At 44.9% G+C, this 24,341-nt stretch overlaps 1 protein-coding gene across 3 annotated transcripts in view; it reads left to right on the plus strand.

Annotated features, from left to right (window-relative positions):
• LOC144791495 (uncharacterized) overlaps positions 1–24,341 on the plus strand; it is a 343,115-nt gene that overhangs the window by 262,784 nt on the left and 55,990 nt on the right. The window contains exons 1-3 of one of the 3 annotated variants that reach the window (XM_078666193.1): positions 16,605–16,836; positions 16,937–17,071; positions 19,072–19,226. In XM_078666193.1, coding sequence (XP_078522319.1) covers positions 17,017–17,071; positions 19,072–19,226 — 210 coding nt within the window. In that variant the 5' untranslated portion in view covers positions 16,605–16,836; positions 16,937–17,016. Of the gene's footprint in view, positions 1–16,604; positions 16,837–16,936; positions 17,072–19,046; positions 19,227–24,341 lie in introns of those variants that run through there. The other 2 variants (XM_078666192.1, XM_078666191.1) reach the window with 2 other exon arrangements.

Consider the following 24,341-nt stretch of genomic DNA (forward strand, 5'->3'; position numbering starts at 1 on the left):
GAGGTTTGCCACATCATCAAGGGGCTCCTGACGACAGATAAAAAGGTTAAGCAAGACAGGCCCAAAAGATGCTTTGATACTGCTTGTTCTGCTGCTCACAAAGCACTTGTTGCCACCTTGAAGCGGGTACTTTGGAACAGAGAGGTGGTAAGTGTATGTAGATGGAAGTATAGGCAAGCCATTTTGAAAAGGAAGATAACAATTGGACAAGAAGCCTGTGAGAATGTGCATGTGTTCAGCATCAAAAATTATACTAGTCTATTTTGGAAGACAGTTAATACCCCTTATTTCAGTGACAGTTATGACACTCCTTTGGACAAAACTATATCTCCTAATAAATGGATTCAGCATTTTTCCAGGTAATACCTTGCTGATCCCTATAGTTGTCAGGGCATTGTAAGAGTGGATTTCCAAGCTGCTTTTTCAGGTCTGCCACCCTTTATCATAGAGGAGGTCAGAGTTGCATTTAAGCAGAGTATGATGAATAAGGCTCCTGGACTAGGTGGAGCAACAATTCACCTATTTAGTAATAATCTCGATCTTTGGGCTCCACTTACCAAAAATGTGCTAAGAAGTGCTATTGCCACTGCTCCACTTAAATCCTGGTCCAATTCTATTATTTTTTCTGTCTTTAAAAAGGGCAATAGATCAGGCTAATGTTTTTATCACCTTATTTCCTTGCTTGATTGCACAGGCAAGGTTTTGGGAAGGATCTTGTTGGCTCGTTTGGAGGCCTGGTAGCGGACAAAGGTAGCTTGTCCCCAATACAGTATGGGATTAGGAAGGGTCTGGGCATGACAGAGCAGTGGCTAACTGAAATCTGCAGTTCATTATTAGGAAATATACACAGGCAAATAAGGGCTGTCTTTCATTAGTAGTAGTAAGCTTTATTCGATAAAAAGTTACCATAAAATCATATACATCTAAAATTCATATTTTAAAAAAACGTAGCAGCGCATAAAAGAAGCAGATCGTACTATACATCATACATCTACAATTCAAAAAATATATACAGAGGATTTCATTAAAACCATGGATGAGAATATTCAGAGCAGATTCATCATGTAGCATGTGTGGAGGCTGCCGCACTATTGATTTTCGCTAGAAGCTTAGTTCTTATTATCCATGCACAACCCAGATATTTGGCCACACCACGAACCATAGTAAGAGAGGAGGTATCAGTTTTTAAGAGGCGTAGTGCGACACGATAGTTCTTGGAGCCTAGCTTTTTACAGACTAGTTTGAGCCATTTGGCTCTATCCATCCTGTAGGCTGTCTTTCCTATAGCTTTTATGTATCAGCCGTTTTGAGGTGATTACAGTTTCCCTAGTGGAAGAGGAGAAAGACTTTCCTGGAGCCAGCGAGGATTTTAACCGGGCGTATGCCATTGGGGAGTGACTGACTTTGCGATTTACTGCCCAGAGGGTGCGGGACTGCGAGTCCCAGCAGGCAGATCGCGAAAACCACCAGGCGCACCTGCGACTCTTCCCGCCCCCCTCCCCACCCCTGCAGCTGATAACGGCTCGCGGCCCCTGCTACGCGGGAGCCGCTCGCAGCCGTTTTGAGGTGATTACAGTTTCCCGAGTGGAAGAGGAGAAAGCCTTTCCTGGAGCCAGCGAGGATTTTAACCGGGCGTATGCCATTGGGGAGTGATTGACTTTGTGATTTACTGCCCAGAGGGTGCGGTACTGCGAGTCCCAGCAGGCGGAGCGCGAAAACCACCAGGCGCACCTGTGACTCCTCCCACCCCCACCCCCCTTGCATATAGGAGTGCCCATAGCCGCGCACGCGGGACGCGCGCGGGACGGAGCACGGGGCGAAGCCCGGGCAAAGGGCGGGCCGTTTGAGGCCGTTCGAGAACGGTCGTGACCGGGACCCGGCCATCCCCCTTGGTCCGTTCATTCTCCCTTTCAGACTTTTCTCTGGTAAACATCGTAATTAATAGTGCCTGATGATGACCACGAGGGAAACAAGGAGCAAAAGCACGCTCGCAGCAACTGCTACTGCCAAAGGCCCATTGGATAATTATTTTGTCAAAGCAGGGTCATTATTGATTGATGAGATCACGATCTTGGAGAGGCGTATCTCTCAAGAAATAGACTGGGTGAGAAGATCTTCCATGGGCCCCCTGGCACAGGCAAAGAGCCCAGATAACAGACCCAAGCACACCGAGTACACTGAGTCCAATAAAGGGGTGACTAGCGAAGGAGAGTTCTCTGTGAATCCTGATTTGATCAACTCCAGCTCCCACATTAGTACGAAGGACCTCAGTGATTTTGTCAATCTGAGTCTGTTAAATTTACCACCAGTCCAACCCCACCCCAGCTCGCTCTCTAATCCCGAACATGCTCCCGTTGTGGATATCACTAACAACAGAGATCCTATGCAGGGGGCAAGGGAAGGAGCAATCGCCAAAGAGAAAAGAGGGGCACAAAACAACGGGGGAAGGAAGGCAAAAACCCCGAAGCTCAATCCTACCTTGGAGATTATTAGTCTCGGATTGAGCACATTGGGAAATCTGCCTACGGACGGAGCTGAAGCTATGCCTATTGAAATCCCGGTTATAGAGGCAACGGATCTTATTATCACGAACCTTCTTGAGACCTCTTGTGTCGATATCACTCTTGCTGATATTGGATCCCTTTTGAGGTCTCTACTAAGTCCTCTAGAAGCACAATTAATTAAAATGGAAGCTAGGCTAGTGAACATAGAGAAATCGGCGGTGCAACTAGCCGACAATTTCAAAGTACATAGCGTAGCAGATGTCAAGGGTGGCAGAGGGGGGGGCAGAAATAAAGAACAAGAGGGGTGTCTCAGTTATCTCTAAAGTAGGCAATAGTGCAGTACCCCCAGCCCAACTGGCCAAATCAACTCCCGCCCATAGTACGACTACGCAGTCAAACATTAACACTCGTATCCCCAACCAGCCCACAGTTCAACTGGAGCAAACATCTCCTTCCCAAACCACGTCCAAGCACTCTACGGATAACACTCCCGTTCTTAGCCAACCCCACAAAGCAGTAGCACCAATTGATGAGGTAGCAGGCAATGCTAACAAGGCAAGAGTAGTGAACTTGCCGCCGGAGGCGAGTCCGTATACAGTAATCTTAGCGGGGGTTCCTGAGTTAATAACCACTTCTAAAGAATCAACCGCCTCCCTAAAGAACAAGTTGGTAAGTTGGCTATCAATGTTTAGACCTCTCCCGCAAGGTATAACGTGCGAGGTGCTCATGGTAAGAAGGGTCCCATGGGTGGGTAGTACAAGAAAATCCATCAAAGGAGACTGCGTCCTGATTAGCTTCAGAGATCCCATGATTGTCTCCCACATTTGTGGATGGTGCCCCGATGACCAGGGGAGCAACATCCAGCCCCTACCCCTTTCTTTCTTTTACCCTCGGCTGACATACACATGTGAGGAGGAGGGATGGGGTAGACCCTCGGAGAGGGTGGTAGGGTGGGACACCAGAGGGAGAGGAGACTTTCATCCTTCAAGAACCCTACAACAAGCGCACTTTATACCATATACGGAGGAGGAGGGTTGGGAAACGGGTTACGGGTTACGGGAGGGGAGGCGTCTGGAGGGGTAGAGAGAGAGGGGCTTATCGCCATCCTAGAGCCCACCACCCTACATATCTTCCCACATGTACTGGTATAGTCATTTGGACATGGTAGATTGACAGTTCATGTGTAACCCTAGTGAGCATTACTGCTATTCCAGGGAAGGTGTGGAGGCAGATATCATATCCCCCAGATCTACTACGGATCCCACGCTAGAGACTGGGCACCCCGACGTTCCATTACACAGCAAGGAGGACAACCAAACTACTGTTCGAACTACTGTTGACCCCCCCCTTACAATCAGGGATTCAGGGGAAATATCTGGGGGTCCGACCCAAAAAATTAGGACCCTGGACACCGCTATTGATAACATCCCCTCCTCACCCCCAGCTTTGCACCAAAGGTCTCCATCGCTGAGGATGGTATCATGGAACGTGGCTGGCCTGGGCAACAAGCTGGAACAACAGGAATGGACTGCTTTTATTGACTCCAAAGATATATGCATGTTCCAAGAAACCTGGGCGAGGGACGAGCACTCTCGCCAAGGCTTCGTGGCATTTTCCATTCCTGCGAAATGGGGGGGCAGAGGCCGTCCTTCTGGAGGCCTTTGAACCTGGGTAGCTACCCACCTGGGTTGTCAGGCCGTACGTCTCCCCCTGGCCTCAGAGGATATACTAGTGGTGTTGTTGGAATGGACAAACTCCAGCAGACTCGCCGTGATAAATCTATATTCAAGGCCGGTAAACATATCTCGGGAATCACCTACTATAGAGGAATTGTCAGCTTTCCTCTGTGAAATCCCTGAGGGGACTCCATTTGTGGTGGGTGGGGACTTGAACTCACACTTTGAGCCACTTGCAGGCCTCCTTGATGGGTCCTCCCTGCAGGAGGACGCAAGGTGGTCAGTTCCTGCCACGGTGGCTCCCCCCCCAGAGCTTGGACCCCTCTTGCCCTACAGATTACTGCCCTAACCCTTAAATATGGGGTTAGAGCTTGCAATGGGCGTACTAAATCTGATATTCCGAGCAAATGCACCTATAATAGAGCAGGCAGAGAGTCATGTCTGGGCTATGTCCTAGTGCAATTGTCCATGTGGTCGCATATCATAGACTACAGGGTGATAGAAAGATCTGACAGCGACCACAACGCCCTAGAACTAGACTATGCTCTCCCTGGCCAGTAGAGCAGGGGCTATGCTACGGTGGTGTCAAATACAGGGCTTATCCTGGAAAATAACAGAAGGAGAATAAGGTGGGAAAAATTAGTTACTAGTAGAGAGCACCTTCCTAGACTCTATGCCAGACTCATCCCAATACTGGAAAAAGTGGGCAACCTAAGCGAGAAAACCAGCAGCCAGGAAACCCACAATTTACTGCATCTAGCACATGAAGAGCTTATCAGCACCTTGGCGGCAGACCTCTTTTCTGAGGGACAAAGTAGAGGTGGCGGGAAACACTGCATTACATGGTATAATGCCACATGCCGCAAGGCGAAGGGAGATCTCCTGTCTTGTATTAAGGAGGGCAAAAGCAGACCAGAGATACAGGCTAGAAGAAGGGTCTACAAGAAACTCGTCACCCAGGCTAAGATTGAGTGGGACCAGGTTAAATGGGAGGAACTCTCTTGTTCGCTAGCTATGAAAGACTATCGTAAGTTCTGGCGAATTGTTAATACGGGATCCGAGCATTTACCATCGGCTATAGAACCGAATATTGCGCCAAGGGTATGGCAAGAGCACTTCCAGTCCCTCTATACAGTGGAAGCTGGGGCTTTATGCCACCTATCCCCAACCATATCTAGCCACCCCGAGGGGGATCCGTTCACAGATAAAGAGGTGCGAGCTGCTATTGCGGGACTGTCATCAGGCAAGGCTCCTGGGTTGGATAGCCTCCCAGGTGACCTATTCAAACAAGAGCCCGATGTATGGGCCCCCTACCTATTGACAATATTTAATGCTGTCTTGATTGGTATGGAGGTCCCTAGTACTTGGCTGGGCGCAGAGGTTGTTCCCATATTTAAAAAGGGTTCGCCTCTGCTCCCAGCCAGCTACAGGCCCATCAGCCTAATAGACGTGTCCCAGAAGCTTTTTGGTAGGCTAATACTAGATCGTCTCCAGAATTGGCTCGAGGAAACTGCCACTCTGAGTCCATACCAGGCGGGATTTAGGAGGGGGGTGTCTACAACTGATCAGATATTCCGCCTAAACCTTATTTATTGGAGGACTGCACTAATCGAGGGGGGCAGCTTGTACCCGGTTTTCGTGGACTTGCGAGCCGCCTTCGATTTGGTGCCAAGATCCAAACTATGGAGCGTGCTTGCTGACTTAGGGGTCCCGGTAGACATTCTTGCCATCCTAATGAGATTACACCAGAATAATTTCGCACGTGTCAGGTGTGGCAGAAATGGCAATCTAACTGAAAGATTCCCCGTTGATAGAGGGGTAAGACAGGGCTGTGTGCTCGCACCGACCCTGTTCTGCCTCTTTGTGAACAGGGTTATTGCCCACCTGACCAGGATTAGTGACATTGATGCTCCCAAACTGAATGGCAGCAGGGTGCCCGCTATCATGTTTGCGGACGATACCCTGCTGCTATCAAAATCCCCCATGGGAATACAACGGGTACTCGATGGGTTTCTGGAATTTTGCATGGAGAGGGGTCTTGAGATCAACGCTTCTAAAACAAAATACATGATCCTAAACCCCACCCCTTCAACACGCCCTAACCCTTTGCTTGGTTTGGTGCGATTGGAGCGGGTCTCCACATTTGAGTACCTAGGAGTAACTTTAAATGAGAATCTGACATAGGGGACACACCAGATTAAGGCAAACATGAAACTGGTGCAGTTAGTGGGTGGCATCACTAGGATGGTGAATAAATCAACATACCGTCCACTTGGCCCTGTCATTCAAGTTTACAAGTCGCAAGCACGGGGGGCGTCACATATGGGGCTGAATTGTGGGGACACACCTCTGCCCAAAACCTGATGATCACAGAAAATAAACTCATCAGGCAGCTGGTAGCTCTTCCACCAAGCACGCCGTTACTTCCTTTGAGATTAGACCTGGGAATTAGACCAATTGCAGAAGAACTGGGACTCAAACCATTAACTTTCTGGCAAAGATTATGGAGTAGCCAAGAACTCATCAACTATCGGTCCGAGCTTCAGGAGTTTTTAACTCCATCAAATGCAACCCACATCCCATGGCTAAGCTATATAAAAAGGTCATGTGGGAGTCTGGGCTTTAAAGAACTTTGGGCTGATCCAGTAAACGCAAGTACCAGGATCTCACGCAAAGTACTGTCAAAAGCTTATTACGACTTAAAGCTTACCATCGCTTTGGATAGCACGCGCGAGGGATCCCTGACGAATCTATTTGTTCAAAGCAAAGACTCCTATTCTCTGGAATGTGTTTTGGATGGCATGACCCCTGTCCTAACCAGGAAGTTATTTCTCCAGTGGAGATATGGCACATTACCCCTCAGGTCATTCACTAGTTCTTGGTCTTTGCCTTCGACCACAGAGCATTGCCCGGCATGTGGGCATACCCAAGAAAATGACTTACATGTGGTCTTCCTTTGAAAGCCTACCAAAGAATCAGGAAATATTGGCTTGTACCCCTCCTAAAAAATCTGGTCTTCAGACAGTTCTTCCCGGCGTACAGAATCCTAACGACTGATGTCCCCCAACTGTATTTGCAGTGGCAAAGTTTTTAACAGCAATGTGGTTTATTCGCACCCGCCTATTGAAGGCGGAAGTGGACTTTTAATACTTCTTGTCAATCAATGATCGCAAACTTTCCTGAGGACGAATTGACTCATATGCTGTAGTCCAACTTTTAACTAATGTTTTACTGATTTGTATAAATTTCAATGATTTTTTATTGTTTGTATATCTTTTATGATCTAATTGATCGAAATAAAGATTGAAATTGGAATGGAGGAAGCTTTGGTTCACTTTTCAGCACAAATGCACTAGGATGTGATGGCCTGTATTAGGTATGGCACTTATGGGGAATGTACGGACCCAAATAAATTGAAGCAAGCTATACGACAAGTGTGCACCGCTATACCCATTCTTTTCTGTCTATATATAAATGATATGGAGATTTATTTGGGCGAGGCAGATGCTCCCAGGGAGGGCTCAAGAAGACTCCCTGCTCTGCTATATGCAGATGATTGTGTCCCGATGCCCAGGACAGGGGTGGGGTTTGTTTCCTACATGAGAGAATAGTGTCTCACACCATGATCTTGGGACGCACTCTCCCAAAAACCACAGCTCTCTAAATAAAGAAAGAAAAACTTGCCTGTGTCACAACTTTTATTTATCTGGGCATTCCTTTTGATCACAAAAGTTCCTGGTCTCACTAAATTAAAGTCAGGATTGCCCAATTTTATCAAACAGAGGCTCTTTTTCGGTTCACTGTGCAAGAAGATAGATACCATAAGGCAAACCTATACTGCTTGGTGTTGCTCTGCCATGGTCTATGGTGCTGGTGTGTGGAGTTATCGTGACACAGCCCCTCTTCAGGCCAATTAAACATGTTTGTCAGAAGGCTCATGTTTGTCCCTAAATCCCTGCCCTCATTCATTGTCACATGGAACTAGGCCTGCTAAAAATAGAAGACCATATTAAGCTGCCACCACTTAAGCTGTGAAAACAATAATTGATGGACAGAATGCAGAACAATGTCATACAGTCACCCCAGTACAAAGATCTGGGACTAATTCCATCAGTTTTTTTGCTCACCATGCCAATCCAGTTTGAACCCAGCCATATGCAAATCAGTCTTGACCCTGTGTCCAATGGGAACAGTCCAGCCCGAACTGCAAGGCCAGGTTCTCCCTGGTCCGGAAACAAGCATCCTAGGTCCAGTTTCGGGGTTTCTCCAACGGCTTAAGCTGTGGCTTAAGCTGTGGCACTAGATGTGGGCAAAAGATGAAACGGAACTAAACCAGGACATTATAAAAGATTGTCTACGCTTAGATAATGTCCACTGTATATCCAGGTGAAGATATGTGAAAGGCCTGCTAGCCTTGCTAGGGAGATCTGATCTTTTTGAGAGTCCACAAGATATTATATCTTTTTCTAAACAACAACTAAATATATATTTCCTGGCCTTTTGCCAGCAGTGAAGGCAAGCCAGGGAGTTGGAGGAAGCAATATCTCACTAGGCACTTCAGAATAGATGGAACTTTATTTACATTTTCCTTTACTGCGCTCACAGAGATTTTACTTGATATGGTTCATACTTAATATAGTGCACTTTCTAGTCTCGTATTCTAGCCAAGCTTTTCATGAATCCTAGCTCACAACATGGGGCAGATCTACAAGGATGGGCACATCCCTGCATATTAGCAGGGATGCACCAGTAAAGATGCGACACGCAGGAATACCCTTGCGCCACCACGGATGGGTCACACTTACAATGCGACGCACCGCGGATAGTCAGGTGCGTGACGCATCTTCTGACGTAAAGGCATCGCATTGCTGGAGTCATGTCACAAGCACGACGCAAATCCAGCAATACTCAGGGCCGCCCTATACCTAACATGCTGCGTCACTCCTTATGCCTGCTTGAAGCAGGCGTAAGGTTTTGACGTAGCATGGACGTAAAAGTGACTCAGTGAAATCTTGAAGATTTCACTGCGTCACTTTTACGGGGCTTCATTGCGACGGAACGCCCACCCTGCATATATTATACCTGACTCAGGTATAATGTAGCGCAGGACTTTACAACATGACGCATCTCACTAGATGCGTCACGTTGTAACTCTGTCGCATAGTGGCGCATTGTTTACGAAACCGCTGCATCACAGAAGTAACGCAATGGTGTCGTAAAGATGACGCAAGGGGCTTGTAAATCAGCCCCCCTGTCCTTGTGACTCACGTTTCGCCCAGGATACACTTCACTTTTTTTTCATCCACAAAATATATGCAGTTCCTAGGGGAAGGTTTTAATCCCACTCTTGAGGACCCAAAATATCAGGTTAAGTGGGCCTGCTTTGCACGAACTACAGCTGCTATCATCTCAATACACTTGATTCAATGGAAATTTCTTTTATGTGTTTTTTCCATTGAAACATGATTTTTATAAATATTAAAAATACCACTATAAATATACAAAATGGTACAATTAGATCGCATTTCTCAGATAATGTATCAACATCCCCACACACGTATAGCACCAGAGAATTGTATGTATATACTTCCATACACATTTTCTCAACAACAGTGGCAGTGATTAATTTATACACCATCAATCAAGTGTATTGAGAAATTTCTTTTATGTGTGGCACACTGAAAAGTCTGCTTTTCCTAGGGAAGCAAGATGGCGGCCGCTTGAGGCCGTAGGAGCGGACCTGCCGGTATACACCCGTTACAACGGATCTTTTACTCCGCAGACCCATTACAACGCGACCATTACTCCGCACACCATTACAACGCATTGCGCTGGGGGGCGCTCTAGGATAGGGGATAAGTATAATTTACTATCCAACACCTTCCCTAGGGTCCACGGGGACTGGAGTTAGAATAGTAAATTATACTTACCACTATCCAGCGCCCCAAGGCGCTATGCGTTGTAACGGTATGCGGAGTAAAAGTCGCGTTGTAATGGTCTGCGGAGTAAAAGTATGCGTTATAACGTCATACATCCGACCTGCCTTATGAGCACCGTGAATTCAAATAACGGCACTTACCTGCCTAATGTTATTCGACGCTGGGAGCTCCGATACTGCTGTGAATACTGGCTCAGGATCCAACAGCCGCCCTGGGAAAGGGTTGCCACAGGAATATTTTGCTGCATTAAGGTTGCTGGTGGAGCAAGTTCTTGCTTCTGCTGGCTGCCGGCGTTGCTGGTGAAGAGTGATTGCTCGGATGGCTCCCAAAGTTGCCAGCTTGGCAAAGGGAAGGTCGGGTGCACCTTTGACGATGGACCCTGCAGGCTCTGAGGGAAACGGGGCGGCAGGCAGACGCCGCAGACATCGAAGCTAACATCGGAGAAAGAGAGAGAGCCGGCTCCAGTAAGGGGAAGAGGCTGGACCTTGTTTGAACGTCATGTGCCGGGGGGCTCAGTGTTTGAAATGCTGCGTGCCTCAAGTGACAAACAGTCTGAGAGTATCGTTATGGATGCAGGCACTGCCGAGGCAGAAGAGGTGGCTCTCCTTCACGAAGCAGGACTGGGGAACGAATCAGCGACGGATGGAGAAGTCGGCCTGGCTGAGGAGTCACCTGTCGGGAGGCAGATCGTGCGTACTGAGCCAATACAACATGCCAATGTATCTGAGGGCAGAAGGGAAGACGAACTGAGGCACAGTGGGAGATTGCCAGAGCACGATGGGGAAAATGAGGGAAAACAGATGATCAGTCAAGGGGAGACTATTGAGGCTACAATGGGCCCCAGGCCAGTAACAATAGAGGCAGCAGTATTGGTTGTACCAGGGAGCCCTACGAAACAGCCACACTCCCAAATCCAGAGGCAGGGGGCAAGGCTTGCAAACCCTGAGGTGGAAATAGACCCCAATGACTGTTTTTTCTCTTTGTCTGATGGCCCTGAGTGGTCGGGTAATGACTCTGGATCCTCAATCATATCGAGTGAAAATAAAAGTGAAAGCGACCTGGAGAAATCAGGAGACTCTCTCTATATGACTGCCTGCCGGGTAGGTGGTAAGAAAATTGGGCTCCATACGCAAAGGACAGCTAGCTTGAAATGGGATTACTCATTAACTGATTCAATTAACCTCACCCAAAATGCAGCATAGCAGGACACTTCTGGCTTGCAAGCTACAACATTGGAAACTGTCCTGCAGACAATAATGCAGCACCGAGATGAGACACGGGCAGATGCCTGCAAAGCTCAGAGTGTGGCACGGAAAGTCCAGGGTGCAGTTAGGAAGCTGACAACATCATGTAACACTGTAGTCAAAGAGCTTATGGAGCTCGAAACTAGAGTCAGCAATACCGAGACGGAAGTAACCGAAAAGCTTACCCAATCCAAGGAACAAAAGGAACGAATCATTCATATCCAATGGAAATTGGAAAAAAGTAAGAATCGCCAGCAGCACAATAATCTGAGGGTCCTTGGAGTCCCTGAAGGGAAGGAGGGATCAGATATTCGGACTTATGTGCTGGATCTTTTTCTACGAGCCTTCCCGGAACTTAAAGATTGGAACTGGCAACAGGGGGTCCAGCAAGTACATAGGACACCCTTTACTCTGAGAAATTCAGCTACAGAAGGGTCAAAACCAAGAGCCATCTTGGTTTTTATCGGCAACTTTCTCCTGAGACTGACAGTGTTTGAAAAAGCCAGGCCCGAGGCCAGGAGAAGTGTTGATTTTTGTCATGTCACCGTTGAGAGGAGGTGGGGTTTACACCAGCTGATAAAACCCTATCAGGATAAAGGTTCAAAAGTATTTTTGAATAATCCTGCCTCCTTGAAGGTAGTTTGGTAAGGGCTGAAGCCTTAGCACCCTATATGACTGGGGAGAAGCGTGATGTGCTGCGGGGGGGGGGATATCAAGATGGTCATCTCTGTATTTGACATGTTAGGTTCCTGATTCTGATCAGATAGATATCCTTTCCTCACTTCCTCTTTTTAAGTTATATCCTCATTGATAGGGTTATTCCTCATAAGGATAGCATGGTGCGTATAAGTAATTCACAGTGTTGGCAAACTGCTCTCCATCTCCATAACAGACCGATGTACAGTCTGGGCACTTTTCGAAGATGGGAGAGAGGGAAGGATGGGGGCACAGGGGAGGGTGGCAGGGTTGGGGTGAGGGGTGGGGGGGGACAGTCAGGGGATCAAGGGGTTTTGGGTGGTGGGGACAAAACTGGTCGAAAAAATTCAGAGAGATAATTGGTAAAAAACTCAAACAAATTTCTAAAATACTAAGACCAATGACAGAAATGAGAGGAAACTACTTCTACCTAGGTTTGTACCTGGGTCAAAAGGAGGAAAGGGCTAAAAAAATAAAGGACAATATATTAGTCTAAATGGGTAAGGTGACTATCTGCTCTGTTAATATAGGGGGCTTAGGGGATAGGAATAAGCAAAATCAGCCCATGGAAAAGCTAACACGTAACAACTCCGACATTGTCGCACTTCAAGAAATACCTATCCCATGGGAAAAGAGGGGGTTCATTTTGATAAAGGGCTATTCTTTAATGGCTTGTTCTACGCAAACTTCTAATATTAGAGGGGTTTCCATTCTAGCTAAAAATCAAATAGGATCAGCTAGGTGGACACTGAGTGACGCAGGAGGGAGATGGGCTTTGGTGGAGCTAGAACTTGGAATAACAATAGTAAGGGTGTATGGCTCAAACCAAGATGAGCTCAAGATATTAGAAGATCTGGAAATGGAGTTGGCGGCCTGGCCTACACCTCTAATCATGTGCGGGGATCTTAATATACATTTAGGAGTAGGCGGAGTGATGCCTAATAGAGATCAAGGGCGGAAGCCCAAAGTTTATCGAGCGCTAACATCATTGATTAAAAGCCACGGGCTAATAGATTTATGGGAATCCAAGTTTCCCTCTGCTCCAGGATATACATATTTTTTACATCCTCACCAGAAATATGTTACGTTGGATTACTTCTTTATCTTGAAGCAGACTCCAGGAGGGGTAGAGATAGAAATACTGCCAAAATTAATGTCCAACCATAACCCCTTGACTCTAGGGTTAAGATTGCCGCAAATTCATATGTGCCAATCACAATGGACGTTTGACCAGAAATTGTTGGTGGATCGAGAATACGTTTGACATTTTAGAACCTTGATAAAATAATTTTTTAACATAAATAGATATAGCGCCTCACGCAATATGGTTTGGGATGCGTTTAAGGCAGGAGTAAGGGGGGAGATGGTAAACTTTATATCTAACAAAAGACAACAACAAGAGAAGAAGATTAAGCAACTGCACGCTAAGCTACGGGATTTGGAGAGAGAGCACCTGGGTAAGATAGTGCGGTGTTAGAAGCAGCTACAACTCAACTAGACATTACTTTGGTTAAAGCTGAGATGGGGTCTTAATACTCTCAAAAGGCTGCAGCAGGTTATCAGACTCATAGGGCGGAGAGCTATGAGTATGGGGAAACAGTTGGAAAATTACTCACCTTAAAGACAAGACAAAAAACAGTGAAGAGCCAGATATCTTTAACAACCAGTGGGGGGACCTCATATACAGATCCGGGGGATGTAGTTGATGTGGTCCATAAGTTCTATTAAGATCTTTATACGGAGGAGAAACAAGGACCCCTCGGAGATGTTTTTGCGAGGGCTAGTAAAGAATACAGGACACTGGGGGGGGATGCAAGCGAGAGGTTGGAGATTGAATTTACATTTGAGGAGATACAAACAGCGATTCAGCAGTTGGCCTCGGGCAAGGCAGCTGGCCCTGACAAGATTCCATCAGAATTTTATCAAATTTTTCAAGAAGAGCTAGCTTCCTTGCTCTGGGATTTATTTTTGGGGCTACAATATTCTGGAAACCCACCAGACACTTGGAAGGGTACCAATATCGTCATCTTCTCCAAAAAAGATAAACCACCGGATAAGCCTACCTCATGCAGGCCGATTGCCCTAATAAATGCGGATGCAAAAATCTACTCCAAAATCTTGGTGAACCATCTCCAGAGGGTCATAGCCAGCCTTGTGTCACCTTGGCAGCATGGCTTCATACCCAGTCGAGATACAACTGACAATGTAAGACGAGCCGTGGCCCTGTTTGATATTACTGGGAAGACTAATTGGTATTTGGCCATGATCCTCTTGGATGAGGAAATAGCATTCGATCGAGTGTCATGGGAGTATTTGTGGGGCGTTTTGGCAGCTAAGGGGTTTGGCCCCCGGGCCGTCACTGCAATTAAAGCAATGCATAGGGCTCCCTATGCGAATCTAGAGTTGATGGGCAGAGAATCAGAAAGGATAAGGGTATTACGGGGAACAGGGCAGGGATGCCCTTGTTCCCCAATCTTATTTGCCATATATATTGATCCACTTATCCAATCGATGATTGAGAACCAGGCAATTATACCAGTGATGACCCAGGGGTTCAGTACCAAATAATTGGCCTACGCGGACGATATTGCGGTATTAACACCTAACTTTGAGGGAGCAATGAAGGAAATTGAAGCTATGATAACTATATTTGGCAAGGTGTCGGGGTATTTACTGAATACCTCTAAGACTCAAATAATCTGTACCAAAAATGTCACCTCTCTGGATACTCGGCGAGTAAATACAGCTACCTATCTTGGGGTTAGGATTACTCCAGATATCGGTCGGATCGCCCAAATAATTTAAACCCCGTGATTAGTAAAATAGCCACAGAACTTAGGCAAATGAGCTCACTTCATTTAACCATTATAGGAAGTGTCAATGTTCTTAAAATGGTAATGCTCCCCAAGGTGCTGTATCTGTTCAGGGCACTCCCGGTTGAAATTGAAGGGTCTATAATCAAAGCCTTAGACTCCTTATTTAGTAGGTTCATTTGGCAATATGGTATGGTCAGGAGATCTTTAAAGTTTCTTACTTTGCCACAAGCAAGGGGAGGATGGACTGCTCCTAATCTAACTTCCTAATATTGGGCAGCTTTGCTACATCATATGAATATACTTTTTTAAAAAAATACTGGCAGAACCAGTGGGGTACAGTTAGAGGGTCTCCCAACAATTTATTAGTTGCCACTTGGGGAAATGGCAAAAGCACTGCAACTACGTGAGTTAGAACCCAGTCATTATAAGAAGGTTTGATTTAAGATTATTATGAATGCATGGAAAATCTGGGGTAGAATACAAAAACATATGAATATCGAGAAGCTTACAAAGTATACACCCATTTCGAGATCATCTTTATCTTCCCCCGTGTTTTATGATGTTATAGCCAAAAAATGGGAGTAACTTGGTTTACGGACAGTGGGAGATATTCAGCCTAATGGCCAACTATATTTATTTAGTGAGTTACAAAGAGAATATGGAATTCCGGATGGGCATTATTTTAAATACCTACAAATAAAGGTTTTTTTGGTAAAAGAAGACAGGTAATTCCTAGTGCTAAAATTGTATTGTTTGAGATTATGGGGAGAACTACCTGTAAAATTAAACACCTATATAGTATGATGATGGAGCAAGTTCTGGATGATATTGAAAAAACCAAAACTAAATGGGCCAGTAGATTAGAGAATGATGATGTAGATATTGATATGTCACTACGGTTAGTAAAGAAAATGCTCTAATCCACCAATTTAAAGTCACAACACTATAAAACATTTACAACCTGTATTTTACCCCGACCAAATTATTTAAATGGGGGAAAAGGGAGGACAAAAATGCCCTAGATGTGGGGTAGGACCAGCAGAAGAGATTCATATGTTTTGTGGGTGTTCACAGCTCAATTTACTAAAAACAGAATTGGTAAAGTTTTGGGAGAGGATCCTTGGCAAAACTATGGTATTAACCCCTTTGCATTATGATGAATGGATATGACAGTAGTGCGGAGCTAGATCAAGTTCAGATCAGTATCATATTTATTTCAATTACTATAATTAGGTTACTCATTGCAACTAGATGGAAGGACCCAATGCCCCCATGCTTCTATGAATACCTGGTCCGTTTCATAGCCATATATAAACTTGAACAGGCGTTATATGTCTGCAAGGGGTACTAGGCTAAAAAATGGGGTATCAAATTATGGGCTCCAATTGTAAAGTGGTTAAAAGGGGTAGGGTAATGTATATAGATTACATTTGTGTAAATGTAAATGTTCTGTTGTATTATTTCTCCTCTGGTTTTCTTTTTTGTAACAAGTATTAATTTGGATTAATAGATAATTATCGATAATGTATAACAAATTAATTAATTTTGAATATGATTATATGTATAATGTCTCTGAATAAAAACATTAAAAAAGGAAATTTCTTTTATGTGTTGTCTTGAATGAATGTCGGTATTTTAAACAAGATACATGGTTTTGTATGTCTATGCTTTATGTTTATATGTTTCTATTTTAATTTTATTTTTTAAAACTTTTTATTGAAGAAAGTTCTCATTCTAACACCGCCTCTCTCCTACAACCAAGTGGCCCGGCAGCATGTCATTGTACAACACCTTACACAGCTTGTGAGCCAACATCCCAGAGGGCAGGCAGTGTTCAGTGACCACAAATATCGAGAGATTATGCGTTCGTAGTGGTCTTGGAGTGCCATAAAGCAACAAATGAGAATCATACAAACTTACAATGGTCAATGAATAACCAGTCTCATGAAAAACATTCAAAGGTCAGTTACAAATACTAGTGTTGAAAAGGTGGGAAGCCCTTCTTGCTAATAGGTACCAAACCAAACTGCCCTCCCATCTAACTTATCCTACATTCCGAAGGTCTGATCCCCACGTTGATGAAGTAACCAGGGAAGTGTCGCGCAGAATAACCGTGAAGACGAAAGTCAAGTGACAGCTGCATGATTATGGTCATCAGGAGTGGTGGGGGCGACCTCACCAGTGTCTACGTCTTTGGTAAGCAAATATGTGGTATATAAACCCCAGAAGTTTTTGGGTCTATTCCTGGGGGGCAGTAATTCGCAGAAATTCTCAGTTTGTGTGCTGCAGTAAAGCATGTTATGCGACCAGAGCGTCAATGTAGGTGTGGGACCCTTCAACCAGCATACTGCAACCCGTCGTTTCGCCATTAGAAGACCCATGTCAACTAATCTGCAGACTGCCTTAGGCAACTTTTTAGAGTACCCCAAGAGTACCAGAATTGGGTCCGGAGTAAGCTCTGTGTCAACAATCCTCCCCAATTCCAGAAAAATTGATTCCCAAAATTTGTACACCCAGGAACTGCCACGCAAAATGAAAATAATCTGCAATGTGGGCATGGCATCTGTCACAGGCCGGGCTTTCCCTCAGACCGTACCTATATTGTCTTTCTGGGGTGTAGTACACTCTATTCAAATACTTGAAGTGGATCCGTCTATGTCTACCGTGTAATGATATTCATCGTGTACTAGTACAACAATAGGACCACATAGAATCATCTACAACAAGCTGTAAATCTCGTTGCCAGGCCAGCCTGGCTTTCGTATAGTGATTCGCTCTGTGAGACATGGCCAATTTGTATATGTTAGAGACTATCTTATGGGGCGATTTAGTTTTAATGATGTAAGACAATTCCAGCATCTCAGGGGGTTACTGTGGATCATCCCCAGCACATCTCGTAGGGCCCTCCGCACTCTGTAAAACTGAAATTTTTGCAACTGAGTGTTGAGCCTCCCACATCCTCCCAAGTTCTAACCACGCCATCTTGAAATAGATCTCTCGCCGTTAGTACATTCAATGTTTGTAATGCACGCACGACCCCTTTCTACAAGGTGGCAACCAAAGGGTCCGTTCTATAGGCATAGCCTGAGAGTTCAGTAGTGCCCCCGCCTGTAATTGTAATCATTTATGCCAAGCGTGACATGTTGAATTAATGGAGTCAAGGATCCCCGTCCTACGGTCTGTGGGTTCAAATATCATGGCTTTGAGGGGGAGCGGATTCGCAATGAGCTTTTCCATGCGAAGAAACGGTATGTCTGGCGAGCCATGTGTCCAATAATAAGCTTGAGCGCCTTGCGCTGCTCTATAGTACAAATTTAAGTTGGTGCACCCAATCCCCCCAGATGATAGGGTAGAGTAAGTATCTGCCATCGAACCCTCGCTTGTGTATATATGTTTTTTTATCAATCGAATCAAGCTTGTCATAACTGACTGACTGGTATAAACACAAAATTAGTTTATGGTAAGTAAGGAGCCCACATCTTACAGTTCTTCCTTGGGTGAATTCCAACAACAATTGACTGTAGTTGGAGTTGGAATCCATGAAGCAAGGATGCTGGAAGGCTGGAGCATTACAAGGGTAAACATGCTGCGAGCCAAGGATATGTCCCAGCTTGCAACCTAAAGGTAGGCCTAGTAAGTATTTACATAAGACAAATAGTACAATTCATAACACTACACTGGGGTAGTGGAACAGATTGTTGGGCTGCACATATGTCTCATGTAGTGTGGTAACTACTCCTTCGGGGGCAAGTGTGACTCAACTGAGCAATTGAGGAGCGGTGACAGTTGTAGCAGTATCGCTCTCTATCACTAAGAGATACTGCTCACGCCTTTTATTTCGCTCTCATGTCCTTCTGGCTGTAGAACCTTGAAGCTACTCTGATGGCATGTTATCACTTAAGACGTTGTGTGTTTATTTTCTAAAAGGCTGCTTTTTATGGTTCCTGGAATGTTACCCGCTAATTTTCCTGCACTGGTCAGTCTTCATTTGCTTTAGGCAGAGTTGGCTTTATATGTTTGTATTGCAAATGATCAATTTAACAGCAACATTTTCCATAGGTTTCAGATTGAACATATTGTTGTACATTTATGTGACTTTTTATACATAAGAATCAAGGTCTCAGAGTGGCTTTGTAAATAAATGACAAATCGTTATCTTTTCTGATTTTAGGGTAAAACATATTTTTATTCCCCAGCTCTGAATGAAGATGGTGCATGTTGTGGGAAGGAACTGAAACTTCCCCTTATCCGTAGTGCTGCAAGGTACACAGTGAAGGACCTTAAGAGACTGCATGCCTTTGAAGACAAATTGGATAAAATGGCAGCCAACCAGTGTTGTCAGAAAACAGAGGTGAGTGTATTCTATGCTAGGTCCAAGCACTATCCCACAAAATGTAAGGCCTCCCAACCTATAATGTGCACAAGGCCACCTTCACTGCTGCACATGAAATAACTCATGTAGCTGGTCGTCCTATGTTTGAAATATTATGTGACGTCTGCTCCTTTTACAGGATGAATGTTTTATAAGTATGTTTGGAGTATATGTAGCAGGTCACAGATACCTAAGGCTTTATCTCATCCTTTCTTATTTTCATATTTCTTTCCTTCATTCTTTACTGCTGCTCATCTTTCTGTCTTCCTTTTCTCCATCTTTGCTTCCATCGATCCTTTCTTCTATCCTTCTCCAGATCCATCCATCATATGTTCCTCTCCATTCCTACCTCCATCCTTCCCATATTTCTGTGCTCTCCTGACCCATTTGCTACTCTCCACCACAGCTCATACTAGTAACTTGCCGTGGAAACAATGAGCTTCCGTTTTTATACTAAGGTTTCCTTTAAAAGACTTAGGGCCAGATGTAGGTAATTTCGATTTACCGACTCTTAAATACCGACTCATACCGAATCGGTATTTAAGATTCGGTAAATTGGAAGGAGGCAGATGTAGGTAAAAAATTACCGATTCGGTAAGAGTCGGTATTTACCGATTCTGTAAATACCGAATCGGTATTTCCTACTGATTCCTATGGGCCTTGAAGTACAGATTCGGTATTTACAGAATCGGTAAATACCGAATCCTGGCAGGGGGAACGGGGTGTCACCCCAAATGCAGGCTTGTGTGCCATGTGGCACACATACATGCCCTAAGGGCATGTCTGTGTGTCACATGGCATAGGTGTACATGCACAGATGTGCATGTACACTGGAATTCGGTATTTTACCACCTAATAGGATTGGGTGGTAAAATAAGAAATCCTAAGGGCCTGTGGCACTGCAAACTGTGCCACCTACATATGGATTTACAGAATCGGTATATTTACCGAGTCGGAAAAATACCGAAGTGGTAAATTTACCGAATCTGTAAATATACCTATTCTGTAAATTCCGAGCCACCGTTACCGACCGGTATTTGGTTACCTACATCTGGCCCAAATACTCCAGAAACAACAATTTAAAGGGTTTATGCAGCACAAAGCTGTTCCCACTCTCTCTCAAGCAGCTAAAATGAGGGATACAGGACACCCTTGGCTAGGGGTGGAATGGAAGTAGGTGTCACTAGCGACAGCGAAAGGGAACCAATGTCTGCCTGGCTCAGCTCACCTTAACATGAGTACAGAAAATGGGGGCAGCATGAGTCTGTTAGAAAGAATCTAGTACCCTGTAAGAGACCACAGTTTCATTGCTGAACGGGTGCAGAGTGCATGTCTAAGTGGAGTGGTGTGGCTCACTGGTTAGAGGCAGCAGACCCGTAAGCAGAGGACGGCCCGGGACCAGGGTTCGATTCCCGACGCGGCAGGGTCTTGGACCAAGGTCAGCGGGCTCGATAATTCTCGCCTCGGTGCCTACTCTAGTCAGGGACCACACTCGGCAACTCTGGGCATTAGCTTGCCTCATCTTCACAACGGCCCCCCAGACCGCCGGGGATGCTTGGTCGCACCTTAGAGATACCCATTAGGGACCATCTCTCAGGGTGAGCCAGGACGGGTTCCCCAGCGGTCGAAGCGCGGAGATACTCCTCCGGGAGTTGATTCTAGCGCTATATAAACCCACAATTAATTAATTAATTAATTAAGTGTCTACACCATGTACATCTGTGCACAGACCCAAGCCTTGGCAGTGAACACTGCATACAATGAACCCACATGTTCTTATTGTGTGTGTTACGGTGCCCTTCAGACCCGTGCTGTCTGTGTGAGCGAGCTCAGTTCTTCATTTGTGTCTAGACAAAGACGGTAAATAGGTGCAAACAATGGGGGATATTTACAAGACCCCTGTGCAACCGGAGTGTCCCTTTTTGGGATTCTCCGGTGGCACTGTGTCTTCCTCAATATTTGCAAAGCAGCGCTAAGTCACTTTGCGTGTGGCATAACGCGGGACTGTAAATATCGTTCCCTTTGATGCAGTTTTTTGCATTAAAGGGGCGTGCAATGAGTGTTGCTGTAGGTATTCTCAGCAACACCTATGGCTTTTTGACACTGCCCCAGATTTACAAGTAATTGTAAATCCAAAGCAGCGCCAAAAACGTATGCCTCCCCAGGGGAAGCCTAAGGGTGGTGCAACGAGTAGAAATACTTTTATTTCTCCTCATTTTTAGGTCGAGCATTCGAGACCTCTTGTATATACTTTAGTATATACTTATATATTAGGTGATCAAGATCGCTGTGGCGATCAAAACGTGTCTGGGGCGGACACTTTTCTGGTTCATCTTGGTGTACATATGAATAAATAATAGCACTTTGACCCTGCGCTTTTGGATTTATTTGAGTACTTGCTGGTCCGTTCCTTCTGTGTTTCCCTCTCGCTGGAGTAGGAGGGACAGGACTTTGGTTTTGACTTATATATTAGTATATACTTCTTTGTGTATGTACTTTGTGGGCTCTGAAGATCAGCCGTAGGACTTGTCTGCTTCCGCTTAGGGACTTTTTTTTTCTGTTTAACTGCCTCTATTTAACTGTCTTCATAAAAAAAGGACCAGCAGAGGTTAGTAAAATACCAGAATCACTTTAGCATTCTCTAGATTCCAGTCCATAGAAATTGTCTTCCACGAGCACCCAGAGGCAATAATATTTTTTTTCAAATCTTGTATTTTCAGTGATATGGCCACCGAAGGCCCTGATTTTATATTAAAAACAGTGCTTTGGACTATACCATTTCCCACTGAAAGGCAATATTTCTCCCCATGTGTTCCCATACCTGGCGTGTCACGCAGTTTGGTGCTTACTTTCCACCATGTAAAAGAACAGTATATGTTTCAGCACCCAGGCTAATGGGCTGCATTGTTAAATACATATAAGGTCCCAAAGGGGAGACCGATTGCATTGCAAATGCTTGTTTGCTCTTTATATGTGTGCTGCATTCTGCAAAACACCTTTAATTATTGTTTTTGTGCTGGAAGGTGTCCCTTCCTGCCCATAAACAATCATTCCTGCAACGCAGACTCCCTTACACCATGGTGAAAGCGTGTCTGCGTTGGTGCATGGCTGCTGTTTGTGTACCAACGCAGGGGTATGCGCCGTATTCTTGAAATTACGGCACATTGCTGCAATTAGACAATGATACAGCTCAGTGCAGCAAAATTGCTTGCAGCACCACGCTGCGCCAGTGTTCTAATGTGTATATACAACTGTCTTAACAGTGTGATACTACATTTATGCTGGAGAATGTCTTCGTTACAGCCCCATAGAAACAATGTCGAGTGAGTGTACTGTAGTGTAGTTCCTATTATCCCAATAGGCTCTGCGCATTGGAATAATACCTTCAATAGTATAGGCCTAGACCAGACGTTAACAAGGTCTTCTACTGTCGATATTAGACTTAAAGTTTTGGGTTTGCCAGCTAGCTCAGAGTTCACTAGAAACTTTCTCGAATAGGCAAGGAGGAGTTGAACCTCCCTGAATAGACAAGAAGGGATTTAGTTTCTGACAACCATAGAACATGACAACTTTGCTCTCCCCTAATCAAGAGTGTATCTCTAGAGTCGTGTGAAAACAAAAGACAACTTATTTTACTCAGTCAGTACGTGCATTCTAAGTTTCACCAGATTGTAGAGAAAAGGAAGAGACGGGCGTGTTCAATAAAAGATGTTATTTATTGATCAGTCTCTTTTCTCGTACAAGAGAAATGGATCGATATTATCGCAATACTTATGGTTAAGTAAAGTGCATACAATAAAAGCAGAAGTATAAAATAATACTGTAAAAACATTTACATGGTTTCTAAGCCATATGGTGGTTTAAAATGGATAAAATAGATACATACATATATACATTTGACTAATCGTACTCAACTGGTGCTTCTAACTACGCCTACCCCGGTGTACCTGACCTAAGCCTAATACGTGGGCGGGAATAGAAAGTAGCAGTTTAAGTTAAGTTTGTTTTTGCCAAGTGACTGACTCAAGAATTCTCTGCAAGGGGTTATTCAGTTCTGTACCTGGAATCTAGGATGGTTGAGGGATGGTATCTCTCGTCTTTGGTCTCGATATTCCAGGCTGCCTGCAAGGGCTGCTTGGAAGCGCCGGAGCTGGATTTCTCGGTAGGAGAAAGCAGCGTCTCGTTCTCAGCGCGTCAGGAAGGCGGGGCTGCGCCAGCGGGGTCCGCTCTGTGCTGGGCTTTGGCAAGTCTGGCTGCTCCGATCTCGTCACCACCGCGTGTGTTTGCTTAAGGCAATATCGATAATATTTATACCTGTAAGGTGCCGAGATTGACGTAAGGATGGACATAGATACGTCAATAAGGATGTCATACGAACTGGTCGTTAGCACATTCTTTTGCTGAAGTTCTCGGTGAAATCAAAACAATGGCCGCAGGGTTTTTCCCAGGTTGTCATAGGTTTGATTTGTTTTGAGAACTCCGTATGCCTTATCAGGGGCTGGAGGAATATTGCTTGCCTAATTAGATGGCAAGCGTTATGACCTAATCAGATAACGCGTTCCTGTGCCGTGGTGTGGCTTAATCAGATAACGGTTTCTGCATCATGGGATGGCTGCTAGTTAACTTGTTAACCAGAACAGGGTCAGGAATAGGGGGATCGATACAGGACCTATAGGAATACATCACACCCACTCCACGCTAACTATGGCCATATTTACGAATCTAGGCATAGTAAAACATACTGTAGAGTATCTTGAATACCTTACCACCCCAAAATACATATAATGCATTTCGAAATTATGTAATATACGGAAAAAACAGTCACATGTACTATATGCACTCAAGCTGTAGAATAATGCTAAAGTAATCACGCATATGTATACATTATTACTAATCGAATATGAGAATTACACATGAAATGGCTCTTAATACAGAAGAAAAAGGTTCGAGACCACTTCATCACAGAATAAAAATAATTATGAACATACCAGCGGGCAGCTAATGTCTATAAAGTTTCTAAAAATAGAAATTTAGTTCTCTAAGAATAGTTCTTACTTTAAGCAGAAGATAAGTGTCCCGAAAAATCGTAAAAAT

The sequence above is a fragment of the Lissotriton helveticus genome, chromosome 11, assembly GCF_964261635.1.
Source record: "Lissotriton helveticus chromosome 11, aLisHel1.1, whole genome shotgun sequence".
NCBI lineage: Eukaryota > Metazoa > Chordata > Amphibia > Caudata > Salamandridae > Lissotriton > Lissotriton helveticus.